This window comes from Apium graveolens, chromosome 8, assembly GCF_009905375.1.
Source record: "Apium graveolens cultivar Ventura chromosome 8, ASM990537v1, whole genome shotgun sequence".
In the NCBI taxonomy this organism is placed as follows: Eukaryota; Viridiplantae; Streptophyta; class Magnoliopsida; order Apiales; family Apiaceae; genus Apium; species Apium graveolens.
The window spans coordinates 264,737,926-264,755,532 of record NC_133654.1 but is presented as its reverse complement, the minus strand read 5'-3'; the positions used below and the strand labels follow the sequence as shown (position 1 = coordinate 264,755,532).

The 17,607-nt window shown below is 34.7% G+C and overlaps 1 protein-coding gene across 2 annotated transcripts; it reads left to right on the top strand.

Moving 5' to 3' along the window:
- Positions 1-10,041: 10,041 nt before the first annotated feature.
- LOC141680987 (ubiquitin carboxyl-terminal hydrolase 2-like) lies at positions 10,042-16,994 on the top strand. Of its 2 annotated transcripts, none has more exons than XM_074487054.1 (3): positions 10,042-10,295; positions 11,298-14,308; positions 16,174-16,994. In XM_074487054.1, exons 2-3 carry the CDS (start codon positions 11,316-11,318, stop codon positions 16,412-16,414), a joined length of 3,234 nt encoding a protein of 1,077 aa, XP_074343155.1. In that variant the 5' UTR covers positions 10,042-10,295; positions 11,298-11,315; the 3' UTR covers positions 16,415-16,994. The 2 variants fall into 2 exon arrangements, with proteins under 2 accessions (XP_074343155.1, XP_074343156.1); XM_074487055.1 differs by lacking the exon at positions 10,042-10,295 and adding an exon at positions 10,814-11,055.
- Positions 16,995-17,607: the final 613 nt, after the last annotated feature.

Here is a 17,607-nt window from a genome sequence, read left to right as displayed (position 1 = left end):
AATATATAATATTTTAAAGAATTTCGACCAACGATAGAGTGATATTTTTGATATAAATTTTTGAGTGATATTTTTGATATAAATTTTTGAGTAACTCATTTGAGTAAGTTTTGCGATCAGTGAGTCATTTGAAACATTTGGATACATTTGAATGCAGTAAGTGACTTTTTTGATAATTAACCCCTAAATAAACAAGTATAAGCATATACCTAACAAAGTCAGGACCAAACAATTGTTACAGTATCTAGAATTTTTAAGGTGCATTTATAAGAAATATAAAGAGTCAAAACAATTTACTCAATCGGCCAGTAAAAATAGTCAAGTCAATCTGCTACAGCTTAAGAGCTAATCGTCAACCAGGCCGATATATTGTTAACAATCATTTGCTCCTAACCAATTTCTTAAAAAAATAACTAGCAAAATAAATAAATATATAAATAAAGTATAAAATGAGATGTCTATGGATTTAACCTCACAGCTATGCTGTCATCCAAGTAGTGGTATAACTAAATAAATTCAAGGGGCAAGGGCCAAAGCAATGAGCCAATGACCCCAATTTGTGTTGTTAGATGTCCTTTTTGCAAACATATATTATGGACCTGTTTGGCCACTCCCGATTAAGTAATTTATTGGCTTATAAGTCAATAAATACTTATCGACGAGTGTTTGTCGACCCAACTTATAAGCTGAATTTACAACTTATAAGTTTATAAGTTAAATGTTAGCAACGACGTACTTTTTCCCAACTTATTTTTCATTTTTCATTTTTTTTTGTTTTTTTTTTTATTTTTTATTTTAAAATTAATGTTTTTATATATCTTTCTAATTTAAAATTTACGAATTAAGATAATTATATTTGAAATTTATTTATTTTAGCTCAGTTAAGTAAAAAATATTCTGATATTTAACCAAACACTTATTTAACTTATAAGTATTTATCTACTTATCACTTATAAGTCTCTTATTCATTTTAAGTCATAAGTTACTTATTTTAAAATTTCCCAAACGGACACATAATATATCTGAACATACTTTTGTACAACATTTGTCCCAAGCCTCAACATACAGTATTATAAAATGCAGGTTTACACTTTACACATTCTGATACTGATGTCCCCAATGCCGAATAGCCCAACATTCAGCAAAAATTGAAACAAAAAATTGAAGTTCAGTAAAAAAATAAATTAAAACCAATAAGTTGATACAGCCCTGTGAATGCTAGGGCTTCAAGATTTACGTGCGCTCCATATAGTGGTGCTAAGAGCAAGTGCAGCAGGAGCCCGAGTGTGTGATGTGGGAGAGAGAGAGTGAGTTAGGTCAGGCACATGCATTGGAGTGGAAACAAGAAAGTTGGTCAGGCCCGGCTACTTGGGCTTGGCCAACTCTTGCAAGTTGATTACTTTTTTATTTTTTTATTATATTTTATCTTTCTTCTATCACAAACTTAACAATGTTTCCTGTGAATATGTGTACAGAACGTTAATATTAACATTATAATTCTGAAAAAGTAGTGAGCCGTTGTAAATTTCACTAATTATTAAAAATTTTAAGTTCTTAATTATTTAAATAATTTTAATAAAAATAAAGAGACGAATATTTATCATATCACTAATTAAATATAATATTTAATTTGCTTAGTAAACAAAAGGAAATGTAGCGTACAATAAAATGTAATTATAATGTATGAATATGGCTCTTTTTTAGTTTTTTTTTTAAAAAAGAAAGTGTAAATATGGCCTACAGAAAATTAAGAGTTGGGCTTTGCATTGAAGTAACTTGGCCAGCTTCTTTGTTGAACCCGCTGCTGCTTACCTGGCACACAAATGTCAGAATTTGGCAGTGGACTTGGGTTTGTGCACTGCACATGCTCTAACAACTAATATCACAGTCTGTATCGGAACTTGCAATCTGTAAATTTATAAACCAATTTTTGTTTAAACTCTATTCATAAGGAAATAATAATTTCAGGTTGATTCAATACAACAATGCTGACAGTAAACACTCCTGACTGAAATCGCAGCTGCTGTAAACCAAAACAACCCTCAAATACTATTTTCATCAGCAGCATAGTCCGTTTTAACATACAAAGCATCACAACCAACTGCGGATATGAGTATTAGGAATTTAACTATAAATTTTACTTCAGCCAAAGAGAGTGTTGGTGCAGCGCAGGATTAGCCACCGCAAAAGTTCCCTAAAAATATAGGGCCCTAAATCTTGAAGGCCTTATATCTATATTTACGGGGAATAGGACCAGAAATAACATTCTGGTGTATTTTAGTATATTTTTAACAAACAGCTCACCTGCATATATAGTCAATTCTTTGCACCTTCTATAAGCATCATACTTCATTACAGATACAACAAAGAACTAATCAGGTCTCCTTCAACTAATAACCATGTCTAACTTTTTGACAAATGTATATAGATAGAAAGATTTTTGTTTTAAAAACGACGAGCATAACAAAATATTAATATCTACCTGTTGTAGGCAAGTATTACTTGGAATTGACAAGATATATCAGCTCAAGCAGATGAAGTTTATGAAGGTTAAAACATCAGGGGCTTTTCCGTGCAACTCCAAACCCCTGAACTAATGCCGTCTAACAGCTAACAATCGACTGCATTACAGTCCTGGAAGCTTAACTTACTGCTTGAAGCAAAACTGTTGCAGATCGTCTATCTGGATAAATATTTAAGTATATCCGCTTAATTACCTGCCGTACCTGCATTACTTTGACATCAAATGCCACTAGAACCTTGTATAACAAATCACTAACTAAAGCAGAGTGATTCCCCACTATTTGTTAAATATCTAGCATACTCAGAGTTTTGTATTAATATTTACAGCGTTTTCTGCAGTTTTTTGGATCTTAAGGCCCTTTTGTATTGTTACTGTTAATACCATTTCAGCTTTACTACTAAAACATTAAATCTAGTACATTAAAATTTACTCAAAGCGGCAAAGAGATAGATACGTAAGATCTAGGCATCTGAGCTGTAAGTTGACGGTAATCTTATAACCATTTCCGATCAGATTTAGTATCTAATAATAATACAAATCCATAAGGAAATCATCTGCATTTTGCATCTAAATAGAACAGGTACAGATACAACAAACTGCAACAGACTTTTTATATATAAAAAGAAATGACTCCCACTAGCCCATTTTTAGACAACTGACAAGTGGCGCGACATACATTGCAAATTTCGTATTGAAGAAACGTCACAAACTCATTTATACCTTGTTGAGTATGAAAATACTAATGGGACATATGCACGACAAAGAAAAAAAATCCTTTTGGATGTAATTATTTTCCTTTCAAACCTAAGTTTATAACAGATCTAACGCATTAAAGAATTCATACTCCCTATGAGACAAGCCTACAACTTTTGCCACCTTCACCAGACTGCAAATCAGTTATTACTTATTAGTCATGTAATAAAGGGGATGGTGTCGATATCAGCATTCATATTCATCACTTTTTAGTTTAAACGATACTCAATTAGGCTTCTAATGGACAATATGGGGTTGTTTCTCACTATCTAAAGAAGTTTTTTAAAGGACAAGTGATGTTATTTTAAATAACACCGCATATACTGCTTTTATTAGCAATCAACTAAAAATCATCAGGATTATCATACAAGACTACCTGACCAACTAATTTCAAATTCTTGCAGCAACAAAAAACCATTGTGTTTCTGAATTTACTCTGTTCCATGATCATTGGATATTGTTTCTCATAGTTATAGCAAGTAACATGGTCAAGCAAGCAATGCACGCTCCGAAAAGTAGGCACGCTAAAAATGTTTAAGAAGAAAGTAAGAAAATACGTTGTACAAGAGGTACATTTACTTTCTCTTATAGATATGATAATACCTATGAAGTTATTATGTACAAGGAATCATGTTTTCACATTATAAGACTATAGTCCATAAAGATCCGATCTTGTGACTGTGAATAGCCCATACTTCACTAATCACATTACTAGACTAGACTGGACCTATAATAATTGCGTGATTGTCCCACTGAAGTGGTCTCTCTTCATAACCACGTCAATGGTCAAGTGACAATTAACAAGGAGTTAAAATTATTAAAACTAGAAGTCCTAAACAAAAATTCTTCCAAGGATATTAGTTGTGCTACCAGTAGCAGCATTTTTGTGGTGATAGCTATTAGGTCTCTCATGATATTACTATCTCAATCTTTTAGAAGGGAAAACAAATTCAAAATAATGAGCTTTAAAGAAACCAATAGAACATGCCTCGTAAACAATAACTGCAATGTTAAAATAAACCCAACATGAAGAAATTGATTAACAAGTCATTTCTTACCGAAGCTTATACGCGTTTGAGGAAACTAAAACACGAAAGGCAGAATTTAGTAAACGTGGATCTTACTACAGTATTTGTGAAAAATTAGACATTACTTTTACGGTTCCAATAAGCATCCTGGTTAAGCTCTGGGTGCTTGGAAACAAATAAAGGAGGATGTTACCACCATGAAAGCGTAGAAGAGATACATGATACATACTGTATGCATAAATTATGTCTAACCGACATTTTATATATATACAAAGGAATCAGATGTTCACATTATAACGATAAACTGCTAAAGTTCAATCATGTTATCATTAGTGGTCATCTTTCATTAAATTACAATAGACCTAATCATAAAAATATTAATATACAATACAGTAATATATTACCAAAACAACATATTAAAGTCTAAGCAATAACTATTAGAAAGTCCCCACAATTAATAATTCTAGAGTCCTCACAACTAATAATCCTAAATCAGCTTTAAACTATACTACTTTAAAGCTACTTCTACCTTTTGCTAAGCTGTTATCTTAACTTGTTACCACAATTGACTAAATCTGTTCAAGTTAAGCTCTTATCTTAACTTGTTATCTTGAGGTTTCAACACAATCAATATCAAATCTTTCTTCGCAAGCTTGCTTTTTTGAGTAAAGGCCGGCATGAGGTAATTCAAAAGCTTGTATCATTTTTATCATTTAAATTATCTGCCTCGAAAGGAACCAAAATAAAAAGGCAAAGATAAGTAAACGTAGATCTTCATAAGATAACAACATGATACTATAGTGTATATATCTCTTGAAAACAAATCAAATGGTGTCCAATTGATCAACTAAATCAAAACAGAACATAGATCAAACACATAAGACTATGTTGCCTTTACTCACATTAGAGAATTCAACAAAAGAGTCACACAATTCACAGAACCCGGATAGTTCCTTCATTTCTTAGTGCCTTTACCTCCGGCATCTTTACTCCCTCCTGCTGCTTCCCCGGCTGCCTTCTTTGCCTGTTTTTCTTGAAGTGCTTTTCCATCCCTGCATTTGCATACACAGAATAAACCCCTTCAAACTTAAAATCAACAAAGATCATATCTTTTTACTATCTTTAAGAACAGATATCAAAAACGTCACACACTAACTCTATTTACATAAATTTAACGAAAGGTTTTAACAACTTTAAGCAAGAACAAGATTATCGCATTGGATTTATATGCACAAAAAACACCCCCACTAAACTAAAAAACAACAAATCCTCCAAAATAAACAAAAATCACATCTTTTTACTAGATTAGAGAAATCAAAACTTAAACACACTCTAACTGTATCTGCATAAATAATATGTATCCATGACAAGGGGAGATTGGGTCAAGAGCTTCAATCAAGAACAATTTCAATCAATGAACTCTCTCTCTCTCCCTCTCTCTCTCTCTCTCCCTCCCTCCCTCCCCCCCCCCCCTCTCTCTCTCTATCTCTCTATCTCTCTCTCTCCATCTATCTATCTCCCTCTCTCACTCACACTCACACACACAACCACAGATTAAATCTTTTTAATGACTACTTTAACAAAAGAAGACTAATTAAATATACATACCCAATCTACATATCTACAAAAAAACATGCTTACATGACAAAACATTAAACATCTTCAATCAACAACAAGATAAATAAGCCCATTTGACATAAAAACAAATGTGTAAGTTTAAGTATAGGATGTAAGCATACCTTTCTCTGCGTTGTTCAGGAGTAAGACCATCATCTTTACCCTTCTTACCAGCACCAGCTCTAGCATTAGCTCTTTCTCTATCCTTCTCTCTCTGGTTACCTCGTTAGATCCTCATCATTAAAGATCAACATATACATATTCATATTCAACAATATCACACACACAAATACACACAAAGCATTATAAAGATCTTGAAAAACATCATGCAAGTAAAACAAAGATACAGCAAGAAGTAAAGAATGAAGGATATGAGTCATTGTGAAGCAGCTGGTGAAGAGGTGTTGAGGTCAACTATGACAACCCAGAAACTGGAGTTAGAGATGTAGGCTGTATGTAAGTGTGTGTGTGTGTGTCTGATTCTAATGTACAAGTGTGTGTGCGGTTTGTAGTAGTTTGACGCAAAGTCAGTACAAGCACAAACGGATACACCAAAATATAAAAAAAAAAAAATGAATACTCGAACTTCCTGATTACCTGACCTACTTTCCTTTTTTATCTGTATCTATTCGATCGGATTTTATCAAATTAGAATATTTCGGGTTTGGGTTCAGGTTTGGATTTAATTTTTAAACTGGAACTATTTTCGGGTTGGATATCGTTTCGCACCCACCTGAAAAATCCAAAACTCATTACGTTCTGACTTGAACCCAAACCCAGTCAGAAACCCGTGTTAATATATAAATAATATTTTACAATTTAAAAGTATCAATATTATACTAATATATTACTGGTAAAATTAGTACTTAAAAATTATACTTTTTATAAACTATTGTATTAAAATCTATTATTGTTGGACTTTAATCGTAAAACATGTTTTCAACAGTATACAAAAAATATTGTTGCATTATTTCACCAATAATTTTATTGTTATAAGTATGATCCATTTTTTTCTCTTAACCCTCTTATTCAACCTCAAATTTCAATATCGTCAGATCTATGAGCATTTTGCTCAAATCAGACTCAGTAATCTTTCACTATAATTTGTGGAAATTAAGATGCAATTTGGTGAAGATCTACAAATCTGAATCTGAACTGAACCCGAACAAAACCAGACGAATTCAGGTTTGGATATAATGATTCGGGTTCTGCAAAAAAAAAACGGATTCGGGTTTGGTTTTTGCTAAATCTATTTCCCGATTGTCATTCCTAGTTCAAAAAAAATTAAATTCTCATTTATAACTAAGGGTGAAAATGAGTCGATAAATGTGAAAAATAAATGATCAGATTCAGCTCAAGTTTATAAAGATTCAGCTCAAGTTTATAAATACTCGTCTGAATTCGGTCTGAAATATAATAAAAAATCTTACACTTTGCTTATATTCGACTCTTTGTATTTGATTCGGTTCGACTCGATTAGGTACCAGATTATTCATTTTATATATTTGAATTCGTCTAAAATAATACTAAAAAATTAAAAATACTCGAATTAATAATTATAAAACTAAAATATGATCATTTTACATAATTATTTTAATATATATGTATGACATGTAATATATATTATGAACATAATTTATATATTCGAATCAAATATTTTTAATAAATACATATTTAACAATGAGAAATTATTCGGATTGCGCTGTATAAATATGACGCAATATTAGAATGGTGAAATTCGACTCGAACTCGATTTTCGTTTGAATTTTAATTTAGGATTTGAATTCACCCATTTTTTGTACGAATACAAATTATATTCATTATTAAAGAGTCGAATCTTGATTCGAACCCAAATTACTCGAATTCGTTTTCAGCCCTATTTATAACATGCGTTTCCCATTTACTTCACACTTACGGCATACATTAGGATTATTGCAATCACAGATTCGTATAATACATTTACTTTAATATTCACATATTAATAAAATACACTTAATTTAATATTCATTAGCTCTTTTTTGTGATTAAGATCAAGTCAAACATTAATTTCCTAAAACGTGTGCTAGTCAGATTGGACAAATGTAATAATATTTTTGGTAAGTTAATATTTTTTCTCATTATAATAATATTAATTTTAACTAGGACTAAAAAACGGGTCGATCAATTCAAATTTTGAGAAAATCAAACCCAAACATATACGAGTATGTGTTATAGCAGCCGAACAATACACCCTTGATCTTTTTTTTTTACAAAATGCGGATGTTTATATCATTAAGTCATTCAGAATACAATCCTTAACATTGATCGGAACAGACCTCCAATCAAACGTACGATCAGGATACATATGTGACACTCGAGCAAGCTCGTCAGCCGACATATTCGCAGACCGCTTAATAAAATATAACTTAAAGTTGTTATGCTGATAAACTATTCCTCTACAAGCTTCAATTACCATGCCAAACCTCGATCTCATGGGTGTGCTACTCCTGATTAGTTGAATAACCACCATGCAATCAGACTCTATAGTAAAAATTATCATATAACCGAAGATTATGTATGATGTCCCAAAAATTTAGATAATAAAATCTTAAAGTCCGAAAAGCGAACGTCCCGAAGAAAAAAACTAGTAAAAGATAATTATCTAATTAATGAAAAGAAGTGCATTACGCTTGCACTGCATCTATCTCTGGACTTGTGTGCCGATAAATTGTTCACCTCTTCACAAGCATCAACAAAATAGAAACAAAATAAAATCTAGCCAATCTTAAAACCTCTCTTAATTTAATGTCTACGGATCACAGGGGTGGGATGTGAAAATTCTGAGTAACATGTTCAATACTCGTGACCAGCAGTGCATTAGGCGTATAAATCTGGCAAAGACGGGCGAGGATGATGAATTGTACCGGGGAAAAGAAGTGTCAGGGCATTACTCTGTTCAAGTGTCTGTAGACTTCTTCAATAACAAAAGAATTTATGTAGACATGATGATCATAATAGTACGTGGAGAAAGACGTGGAGAGTAAAAGCACCTCCAAAGATCTTAAATTTCATGTGGAGAGTTTTGTCGAATTGTTTGCCTACAATGATGATGTTAATGCAGAAATACGTACCTGTCAGCTTAGTTTGTCAAGTATGCAGAAATGGTGATGAAACAGTGGAGCTTATTTTTTGTCATTGTACTTTGGCAGCTCAATGTTGGCAACAACTATTACCTCACGTCACTGCAAACGGGAATTATAGTTTTTTCCGATGGTGGCAGAGAGTTCTAGAGGTCTGTGACAACGAGAAAAGAGCAGAAGTGGCTTCAGTTTGTTGGTCGTTATGGAAAGTTAGAAATGATTTTGTCTGGGACAAGAATTATACTCATCTGAATGTTATTATAGCAAAAGTTAGGCAGTTTATTCTACAATGAAATATAGCCCAAAAGAATAAACAATCATCACGTTATCCTAATCTTGTTGAAGGTGACGGGAAGGAGCTTTGGGTTGCACCACAGATTGAATATATGAAGATCTCGACAGATGTAACAATTTTCTCTGAGATAATGCTTCAGGTTTGGCTTTGATTGCAATGGGATGATCATGGGGATCTTCTTCAAGCGCGAACTCAGTATCTTCCAGGTATGGTGTCGTCTATTATGGCTGAAGTTTTGGCGATTAAAGAAGCACTCAGTTGGATTAAAAGCAAGGGCTGTAATAAGGTGGTGGTGGATTCAGATTGTCTGACTGCTATTCACGCCATTCGAAGTAAGACGCGAATGGTGTCTCCTCTCGGGCAGGTTATTCAATCATGTCGGAATATGTTGGTGGAGTCAAATACAATGTCACTATTTTTTGTTAAACGATCTGCTAATATGGCGGCGCACGAATTAGCTCGTCTGTCATGTTTTTTTCCAGATCGAGTTTTCGATAAGAGTTCTATTCCTGTTGAGATTCAGAATGTACTGAGAAGTGATTTGGAGTTTTAATAAAATTTCATTATTTGTCAAAAAAATAAATTAGAAATAATAATCTATGGGAAAAAATAACTCATTCCATTTTTACCTAACCATAAAATTGCAAAAAAAAGGTTGAACAGGGCAAGCAAAGCACAACAACATTTGTAAAAAAATACTGGTCTATACTTGCACCAAGTACCACCAGGCCCAAAGGGTGTTCTTATTACAATTCAACCCCTCTTCCTCAGATAAACCCTCTTTCCCCACTTCACTTAATTATTATACATACACCTATACATACAAATACAAATATAATAATTGAGTAAAATACACACAACACAAGCCCACAGCTTTGTTGGGTTTGCTTCAGATCCTAATTTATTTTCCGGGTCATGTTAAAAATCGGGTCTTGACCCGGTTCTTGATTTGGGTTTTGGTAAATCTCTGTTTTCTTGATTATTTGATTTTTGTATGTGTATTAGCCCATCTGGGTATCTTTCTTTTTGATTCATTTTTGTATGGTATGTGTTCTTTTGATAGTTTTGTGTGTAATTTATAGTTTGCTGATTGTGATTTTTATAGTTGTGTGTATTGTATGTATAGGCAGCTGATTGGTTTTTTGTGTTGGAATGATTTTTGTTTTTGTGTTGATAGATTTGGTTTGGAAGTTCGATAAATTTGGGTTTTTTAGTTGTTTGCAGTTTTCGTGTAGTTGGAGTAGCTCAGATGCTCAGATTATAACTGCATATAGTTTTTCGACAAAGTTAGATAGATATGGGTGCTCTAGTTGTAGGTTTTTGTAGTTGGACTAGTTCAGTTTATATCTTTATATAGTTTTAGGGCAAATTTCAATTAATACGGGTTCTCTAGTTGTAGGTTTTTGTAGACAAGTTCAGATTATGTGTGCACAAATGGTGCCTATGTAGTTTTAGCGTGAGAATGACTGTTCTGCAGTTTCGGTGCAGATTGTCTTGCGAATTTTTGGAAGTGCGAAACAGCTGGTCTTACCTTGAGAACTGTTCTCAGCTTGAGCGAAACTGCAAAACAGCTGGTCTTAGCTTGAGAACTGTTCTAAGCTTGAGCTCGAGTGTACTATGCTGCGTGTGTTATGTGTTTTCTTCTAATGCATTAGATTTATAAGTATGCTGGGAGGGGAGAGTAAAGATTCCATTTCATGACGTTTGGGCATATGGGAGGTCGGGAAGTAGTCTTGCCACTAGCCAGATTACCTTTTTTGCTTTTACAAGTGTTAATGTATCTTTTAATTTATGTTAATATACTTTTTGATTGAATGGTTGTGATGGTTCTTACAATCTTACGGCTAAGGTTAAAAGGCTTTGGATCCTTTTTGTACTCCTTTTATTTTTGCTTCTGTATTGTAAACATTGCTTTAATTTTTGTGTTTCTTCAATGTTGTTTTTTTTAATGTTAATTACAGGATTAGTATCAGGGATTAATGGGAAAGAAGGTCAAGAAGAAGGCTGCTAGGGCTGTTAACAAGGAGAAGCGAGTTGCTAAATTAGCCACTGCTTCTGAAGAATCTGCTCCTGCAAATGAGACTGTTGGCCTTAAGGCTACAGACGCTATAGTGCCAGCTGCGGAAGAAAGGCGGTTATGTCCTCACTTTGACAAGGGTTTTAACCAGGTTAAAGTGTCCCTTAAACTAGGGTCGCCGGGTCCTTTAAAATGTGAAGATTGTAGAGAAGAATCCTATGACAGGCGAGCAGGTAAGGGAAAAGGTAAACAAGGAAAGAAAAAAGGAGGTGGGTCGGGGGATTCAAATTCAGCGGGAAAGGCTATATGGATGTGCTTGGAATGTGGCCATTTTTCATGTGGAGGGATCGGATTCCCAACAACGCCTCAAAGTCACGCAGTTCGTCATGCCAGACAAAACAGGCATCATTTGGCAATTCAATTTAAAAAACCTCAACTTCGGTGGTGCTTTCCCTGTAGTACGTTGATTCCGGTTGAACACTCAGAAGAGAATGGTCACCCAAAAGATGTTCTGGTTGACATTGTGAAATTGATGAAGGTACGACCATCTGAAGGAGCATCTGCTGATGTTGAAGATGTATGGTTCGGGAGTGGGAGTGTTTTAAGTGATATGAAGACGGAAAATGCTTCATTCAGTATTTTAGATGCTGGAGGTGGCTATAAGGCCAGAGGATTAACTAATTTAGGAAACACTTGTTTCTTTAACTCGGTTTTGCAAAATCTTCTTTCCATGCAGAAATTGCGTGATTATTTCTTACAAATGGAGGAGTCAATCGGGCCACTTACAGTTTCTCTCAAGAAGCTTTTTGTTGAAGCATATTCCGGCACTGGAGTGAGGAATGTAATTTCTCCTAAAGCCTTTCTTGGATGTGTTTGTGTAAAGGCTCCTCAATTTAGGGGATTTCAGCAACATGATAGTCATGAGTTACTTCGTTGTTTGCTGGATGGGTTATGTACTGAAGAGTCAAGTTGGAGAAAGCGAACCAAATCTCTAGAGGAGGACGAGACGTCTCCAAATGTTGCTTCTACTTTTGTAGATGCTATATTTGGGGGAATGCTTTGTAGTACTGTTACTTGTATGAAATGTTCGCACTCCTCAGTAGTTCATGAGCCGTTTTTAGATCTCTCACTTCCTATACCAAGTAAAAAACCTCCATCCAAAAAGGCTAAACCAGTTACTCCACCCAAAAAAAAGCTTCCCCCAAAACGTAGTCAAAGGATACGTTCAAAGGTTAACAGAAGTGCGGATATAGTGCATATGCGGAGTGACTTAATAAACGGTGACCAGAATTCTTCCCAAATGGTGGGTACGGCACTCAGTGTGGAGGACATAAGGCCTCCCTTAGTTGTTTCTACATCAGAATCTACAGGCGAAATTGTTGCCAGTAATGAGAATGTTTCAGTTTTAGAGAATAATCCTGCGAAGCAAGAATCTAATAATTTGTTGCCCGACAATGTTGTGGAGAAAACTGTACCTACAGATGAAGATACATCATGGCTGGATTACCTTGAGCCAGATGTAGTATTCAGTGACTTTGAATTGGCTGCAGAAGACGAGATTATGGATGCTGGTAATGAGGATGCTTCTGAGAATACTGTATTACTGCAAAATGCTGGTAGTTCAGCACTTATGGAATCTAGTAAGCAGGATGCTTTACCTTGTATGGAACAAACAGAACCTTCTGCGGAAAACTGTACGTCGATGACGTCGATGACGTCGATGGATTACCTTGAACCAGATGGTGTATCCAACGATCCTCATACGTATTCTCAAAGAAATGACATATCTGCAACGCAAGATTTTGTCATCAAGGATGCTACTCTAAATTGTGAAATTCAAAATCATGGCTCAGAATCTAGTGACCTGGTTGTGCCTTACGATTCCAGCAGTAAAATGTTATATAGAGTAAATTCATGGGAAGATGAGCCCCTTTTGCAGGTTCAAAGTTCAGATGTATTGTTACTTCCCTACAAAGACGAGATATTTACTACTGAAGGCGCATCAAACAGTGTAGCTGAAGTCGTACCGTCACCTGTTGGTTATGAACAAGATGCCATGGACTTCGGCGTGTTTGGAGATCTATTTAATGAACCTGAAGTTGTTGAAGGTCCCGTTATGATGCCTTTAAACAGAAATGAAGCTGTAGGAACTGGTACTATTTTTGGAAATAGCAGTGGATCTGATCTAGATGAGATTGATAATACTGATGCTCCAGTATCGGTGGAGAAGTGCATGTCTTATTTTACAAAGCCAGAGCTACTTTTTGAAGATGAACATGCATGGCAATGTGAAAATTGTTCCAAAATTCTGCTAGAACAAAGGAGATTAATGAAGGCTAATAAATCAAAATCAAACGTTTCACTGAATGGAGGTGTGGACAGAGTTAAGGATCCTGTTTTAGGTTCTGGAAATCATGAATCTCTTCCTATCGGCAGCATTAGCCTCAGTAATGGAAATAGCAAAAGTGATGTACCTGATCATCTTAATGAAACGTTGGTTTCAAGCAATGGAAGTATTAATGGTGATTTGAGCCACACAAGTGAAAGTAATCAGAAACCTGATGATCATCTTCCAGTAGAGCCCCTGTTGGAAGAAGAAAAATATGAGATTGGTGTTTCATTTCAGAAGCTCACAATCAATGGGGAGAATTCAAATGACTCTTGCAATATTAATGAATCTGGCGGTGCTGGATGTGACACTAATAATGCTCAAGAAAGTAAACATAATTCCCCGTCTGGGGAACAAGAATCAGGTAGTGAGGATGAAGAGGTGGATGCGGAAAGTATTAAGGTGAAGAGAGATGCAACAAAAAGGATTCTGATTGACAGGGCCCCTCCCATCTTAACCATTCATCTGAAGAGGTTCAGCCAGGATGCTCGTGGTCGCATTAGTAAATTGCAAGGTCATGTAGATTTTGGTGATATGGTTGATCTAAGACCATACATGCATCCCAGGTGTGAATTTGTTTTTCACTTGACTTCTAAGTGTATAATATAATTTGATAAGTGCTTTATTACTAAATAATAATATAGGACTCTTATTTAACCTTATGTGCAAAGCAAAGGTGCAGTGTGGCACACCTCTTCCTTTTCTGTTCCAAGAAAATAATTAAGAAAAAACCCCTGGGAAAGTGGTTCCATTTAGAAGCTAATAAGTAAAGGTCTCTGGAAAAGCACAATCCTGACAGAAAAAAAATTAAGAAATAAACCTAGGTACCCGGTTCTATTTAGAAGCTAATAAGTATAGGTCCCTAGAAAAGCACAACCTTCACATTGTGGTTGGGTTTCGGGTTAAATCAAAATGTGCATGATATTATCTTCCCTCCACACACTACATTGGTTTTTATATTTCAATAACAATACCTTTATTACACCTCTCCGTTTTAGGTGTAGTGATTCTTATGAAATTATAACAGGAATTGTGTACTCCTTACTCTGTTGCCCGAAGAGAATTTTTATTAATTCACCAACTTGTTTACTTGGATTTAATATTAATGTTATTAGAAAATAGAAACTTTGAAACCGAAGTTATATTTGTATTTAGTGTCATCATGTGGAGATGTTTCTGTCCAAAGAAAGATTCACTTATTTATGTGTAAATGCCAGTCTGAGATGTGTGAAGTTAGCTATTGGATGGCTGTCGAGACATGTGCATTTTGGGATATAATCTGCAATTTAGTTGTCTGGCCTCTTATAGATCTTGTTCTCATTGTTCAGGACAAACCTGATTGTTGTTTAATGCACTTGTTTGTATGCCTTGGCCCCTTACCCGTGTCTTAAAATTCTGGAATACAGTGTGCAACACTTGAATGTGAATCGTGTCTGAGAAACATAGGCTTTGGATAAAATTTCCTATTATCCTCTAAGTGAACTGATTAAGTCTTGTACAGACATTAGGACATTAGGAATTTGATTCTAACTCACAGGTCAGAGGAAGACGGTGTCGGCATTTCTGATGACTAGGCACAGATCCACAGGAACTGATTGTTATTATAGTAGTCCTTCGGCAGGGTAGGCCACCAGCTTTAACTGCCCATTGCATCAACCAGAAATAAAATGTTTGACACTTTTGAGGCAAATACTTTCTGTCTAGTCTCTAGTATCCTTGACAGCTTGCACTTCCTGGTTGTTTTTATGATGTGTGATTCACCCTACCCAGGCAGTAGTTACTCGGACTCTGCTAGTGTAATTCCCGTGTGGACCTGATCTGTAATACTAAAAGTTATTACTTTTTCAGAGATCATGAGTAAGCTGAATAAGAGAGTTGTCTGATAGCACAATGATTTAGAGAGCCTGAATTTTTTATTTGATATCAATTATGTCATTAGGTTAGAATTATGGCACTGTAGAGTGGAGACTCAAACAATGCCTAATACTTTTCAGCCTACTCGATTTACGCTAAAGCAACTCTTTCGATAACATCGAAAAACACCTCTGATACTACCAGCAAAGGATATGTTGCTGAGGTAATTAGAGGTAATTATAACATCATAATGGGTAGTACTGTTGTAAGTTGAATTACGGTTTTTGAACATTTAATGTAACAATTTCGAAGCAATGTCAGCATTATGAGTCTGTCCTATATATTAGCTTAATCTCTATGATGCATGGATGGAAATGTGTAAACAACCAGATATTTATTCATTTTGTGCTCAATAAGTGATTATCATATCCATCATTGTGTGCGCTTTTTCTTTATTCGCAACCTTGAATCCACTAGTTCATATGTTTATAAAGCCTTAAAGTGGCAGTTTATGCACAGTCTTTGTATCTGCATAACAGAGATGTTTTATATTAAACTTTCTGAATTAAATTTACAGGTGCACAGAAAAAAGAAGCTGCATCTATCGACTGCTTGGTGTGGTTGAGCATTTGGGGACGATAAGAGGAGGCCACTATGTGGCATATGTACGAGGAGGCATAAAGAACGGTGTGGAAACTGAGAAAGCAAGTAGTGGTGACTATGCATGGTACCACGCCAGTGATGCATATGTTCACCAGGTTTCTTTTGAAGAAGTTCTACGGTGTGACGCCTATATCTTGTTCTACGATGAAATTTGAGAGTTGATTCACATTTCATTTATTGTTCCTTTTCAAAGAGTTGAGAAATTCTAATGAGCACCTCTACCACATGCGGAGTGGAAATGGGGGGAAGCAGAGAAGTTTGTTACAGAAGTTACGAAAGTTGTATACCTATATTAAGGCAAAATGAGTTTAAAAGTTCATATGAGCTATTTTTTGGCAGACAAAGGTTTGATGGCCTAATCCGGTATATTGACCGGATTTGGCTTCAGTCTTTCACACATTTCATTTCCCTCCGGAATCTGTTTACTATCTTTTCTACAAATACGATACCGTGGTTTGCTACTGCACCACTTGATAGTCTCAGTGTTTGTGGCAGCAGTAAATTCTCAAATCTTCACCATATTGTATACTCTATTATAGCTCAAGTATTAGCTATCTACAAGATTCTAGTATTTTTTTTTCTTATTTTTGTGGCTAGTTAAACACATTCGCAGATCGGCATTGTTCTTGACAAGGTTCGAACCAAGGGCAGAAATTAAACGTGCCAGTCTATGTCAAATTGACGGTTAGATTTAGATCAGTCGACAAATAATAAATTTAGACTTGAAGTGCTTCATATTTAAGAAGAAAAGTAATTTTGTTAAATTTGCTTTGTTTTTTTTTTACTAATTTGGCTTATATGCCTTACAATTGAGTATCTGTGGTAACAAATCTCTGGGGTGAGCGAGAATCGAAACCAGAATCTGGAACGACAAGAGATAAGTCTGGGCTCAGAATAATTTAAGTAGTTAAATAGTGTTAGTTCCCAATTTTTTTTTCAAAATGATGTGACATAATATTTGTCACGTTTTAATTTATGATTACATATATATGCACTCGAATTTTCATCTCATTATCAGTAAAATAACCGCAGGTGCTCTAGCATTTCATAAAAACAAAACCTATAATATTACAATAATTAACATTATTTCTCTCGTTTCATGTAAAGGCCGTAAATAATTTGAGTTGTTATTTATATGTCCGTATCTTTTATACTAGTAAAGAGGTAATTTTAAATTTCAATCTTCAAGAGAAATTCGGTAAAATTAAAATTTAATCCTTTCTTAATTTTACATAAACAGTATAATTTTTTAGCTCCGATTATTTTAAAATTTAGATTTAGCCACCGATAATGTGCACCAGCCACCATTATTTCTCTCGTTTCATGTAGAAGATGTAAATAATTTGAG